This window comes from Notolepis coatsorum (assembly GCF_963971535.1).
Source record: "Notolepis coatsorum genome assembly, chromosome: 19".
NCBI lineage: Eukaryota > Metazoa > Chordata > Actinopteri > Aulopiformes > Paralepididae > Notolepis > Notolepis coatsorum.
In genome coordinates, this window is record NC_140183.1 from 57,402,734 (window position 1) to 57,405,590 (window position 2,857).

The following is a 2,857-nucleotide window of genomic DNA, read 5'->3' on the forward strand; positions in this document are numbered from 1 at the left end:
TGCTTTCAGAACAGTTTCATGTCTTAAATTTGTAGGTTAATTATTTAAAGGGGAACACCACCTAAATAAAGAATTCCAATTCCATGGCCTAGGAAAGTTCAATAGATATTTGTGAACAATTTGCTACTCTCCCAAAGCCAGAAACTCACTGCCAGTGGGCTTGTAGAATAGTGTAGTGAGACTAACTTCCAGTGGGCTTGTAGAATAGTGTAGTGAGACTCACTTCCAGTGGGCTTGTAGAATAGTGTAGTGAGACTCACTTCCAGTGGGCTTGTAGAATAGTGTAGTGAGACTAACTTCCAGTGGGCTTGTAGAATAGTGTAGTGAGACTCACTTCCAGTGGGCTTGTAGAATAGTGTAGTGAGACTCACTTCCAGTGGGCTTGTAGAATAGTGTAGTGAGACTAACTTCCAGTGGGCTTGTAGAATAGTGTAGTGAGACTCACTTCCAGTGGGCTTGTAGAATAGTGTAGTGAGACTCACTTCCAGTGGGCTTGTAGAATAGTGTAGTGAGACTCACTTCCAGTGGGCTTGTAGAATAGTGTAGTGAGACTCACTTCCAGTGGGCTTGTAGAATAGTGTAGTGAGACTCACTTCCAGTGGGCTTGTAGAATAGTGTAGTGAGACTCACTTCCAGTGGGCTTGTAGAATAGTGTAGTGAGACTCACTTCCAGTGGGCTTGTAGAATAGTGTAGGGAGAAGGTGCGTTCAAGCCCTCTTGTTTCTAGACTGACCAACTTATAATACAATAATTTCCTGGATGACAGTGACTGGCCAACTGGGCAATAGCGTTAGTGAACTTAATTAAATACTTAACCTGCAAACATAAGACTGTTCTGACCAATTCTTCAATATGAGGTTCACTCATGCTTACTCCCCCTACCTTCGTTTGACAAGTCTGTTGTTGTATAATGGAGAAGCATACAGGCAACACAGCATGGTACAGTATAGGATGAGTAGGTTTGCCATCCTATACTGTGAGGGTCAATGGAAAAGCTCCATTAGTGAGTGATGGAGCGGGTGGAGGTTGACTTAGTTTGCACCATTAACATAAGACTCGTAGAGGGAGGTAAGCTGGCCCTGGAGGTCCTGGGCATAGGGGTCCAGCTTTTCCCTCAGGTCCTCAGCGTATGGGGCCACCAGCTGCCTCACCTGCTGGGTTTTGAGGGCCAACTCCACCTGGACTTGGTCTGCCATGGGGGCCACTCTATCCTGGAACTCCTGCAGACGCTGGTCCACTATCTGCTTCATGTCCTCTGTGTAGGGGCGAATCTGAGCCTGCAGTTCCTTCACACTCTTCTCCAGGCTGCTCTTCAGCTCCTCACTCTTCTGCATCAGGGTGGTCTTCAGGGCCTCGGAGTCCAGGGACTCTGCATAGGGGGCCAGCTCCTGCCTGAGCTGCTCCACCCTCTGCTGGACCTGGGTCTTCATCTCTTCAGCGTAGGGCTCCAGCTTGCCCCGGACAGTACTCAGGTCCTGGCTTAGACGCTCTCTCAGCACCTCAGCCTCCTGGCTGATCTTGGTCATCAGGTCCTGGGCTATAGGGGGAAGCTGGTTCTGCAGGGTGACAGCATACTGGCTGGCCATGTCAGCACTTTCTGTGAGACGAACACTGGATTAGACAGAAAGGGTAGGGGACCAAGAGAGACACACACAGAGAGAGAGAAAGAGAGAGAGAGACGGAAAGGTCACATCAGGTCAGCATCCTAGAGTAATAATTCAGATTAATCAAAAAAAATGTATGTCCAACATCTCACACTCTATTTGACCTATTACCACACGTTACAGGACCTACTTGACTTCCTGTCCAAACTGAGACTTCCTGACCATCTGGAGGGTATCATCCGCTGTCTGGGTTGCCTTGGAGACATAGTCCCAGAATGCATCAGTCAGCTGTTCCTGCGGTGTCTTGGGCTCATCAACGTAGAAGAGGTTGGCATTACAACCTGTTTACGAGCATAAGTTCATTGCAAGATATGCAGGTTTATAAGTGTAATAGACACTTATCTAGCAGCCAGGGTTTAAGTAGTGTTGGACAGAATATCCATAATATATCAATAATATATACTCATTCTTGGTAAATCAATTGATGTTTTTCCTGTTACAACTTTTTCACCCTTTCTGTTTTATAATTGGGTACAAGACTTTTTGCTATCGTACGTACCAGTGAAAACGGCCAGTGCGAGTACAACAAGGACCCTCATATCTTAGTGAGATTCTAGGAGATGAATGAGGTTATTATAGCAAGAGATGAACAATGTTAATATAGCAAGCACTCCAAGGAACATTTCTGATTATTTGGAACGAGGGACGTGTAGATTTAATTAACATGCAACATTACAAGTGCAATATCAAGTGGTTAACCATCTGTAGTGTGATAGTGAAAGGGTTAACCTGCTGTCGTGCGGCAGTGAAAGGGTTAACCTTCTGTATTGTCGCAGTGAAAGGGTTAACCGTTTGGTAGTGTGGCAGTGAAAGGGTTAACATCTACAATCAAGTGGCGCATCTACAATAATTTCCCCTATCCACCATCTCTGAGTGGGCAGATGGAATAAGGACTATGAAGAGTCAATTTCTAAATTATAATGTTCTCGTTCCATGTAACTGTATGTGATACACGGTCCTCATTCAAAATAATCAAAAATCTTACTTAACGCACCTTTGAGATCAACATTGTTACATTGTTAATAGTTCTACATCTGTTTCTTACCTGCGACTTTGTTAGTATATCTGTGAGTCCAGTCAGTGAGTTGTGAGTCAGGCTCGTAGGGTTGTGTCTGCTTTATATAGATGGCCATTGGCCAGACTATAATGATCCAAAGTCTGGGCCCTCATGCATCAACGTGTTCTACGCACAG

The 2,857-nt window shown here is 45.2% G+C and overlaps 1 protein-coding gene across 1 annotated transcript; it reads right to left on the minus strand.

Moving 5' to 3' along the window:
• Window positions 1–1,031: 1,031 nt before the first annotated feature.
• On the minus strand, window positions 1,032–2,203 carry apoa4b.2 (apolipoprotein A-IV b, tandem duplicate 2; the record flags this gene model as incomplete). The annotated part of the gene is made up of 3 exons (XM_084336661.1): window positions 1,032–1,611; window positions 1,795–1,945; window positions 2,164–2,203. The coding sequence occupies 3 exons, from the start codon at window positions 2,201–2,203 to the stop codon at window positions 1,032–1,034; spliced, it is 771 nt and encodes a 256-aa protein (XP_084192787.1).
• Between the last annotated feature and the right edge of the window lie 654 nt (window positions 2,204–2,857).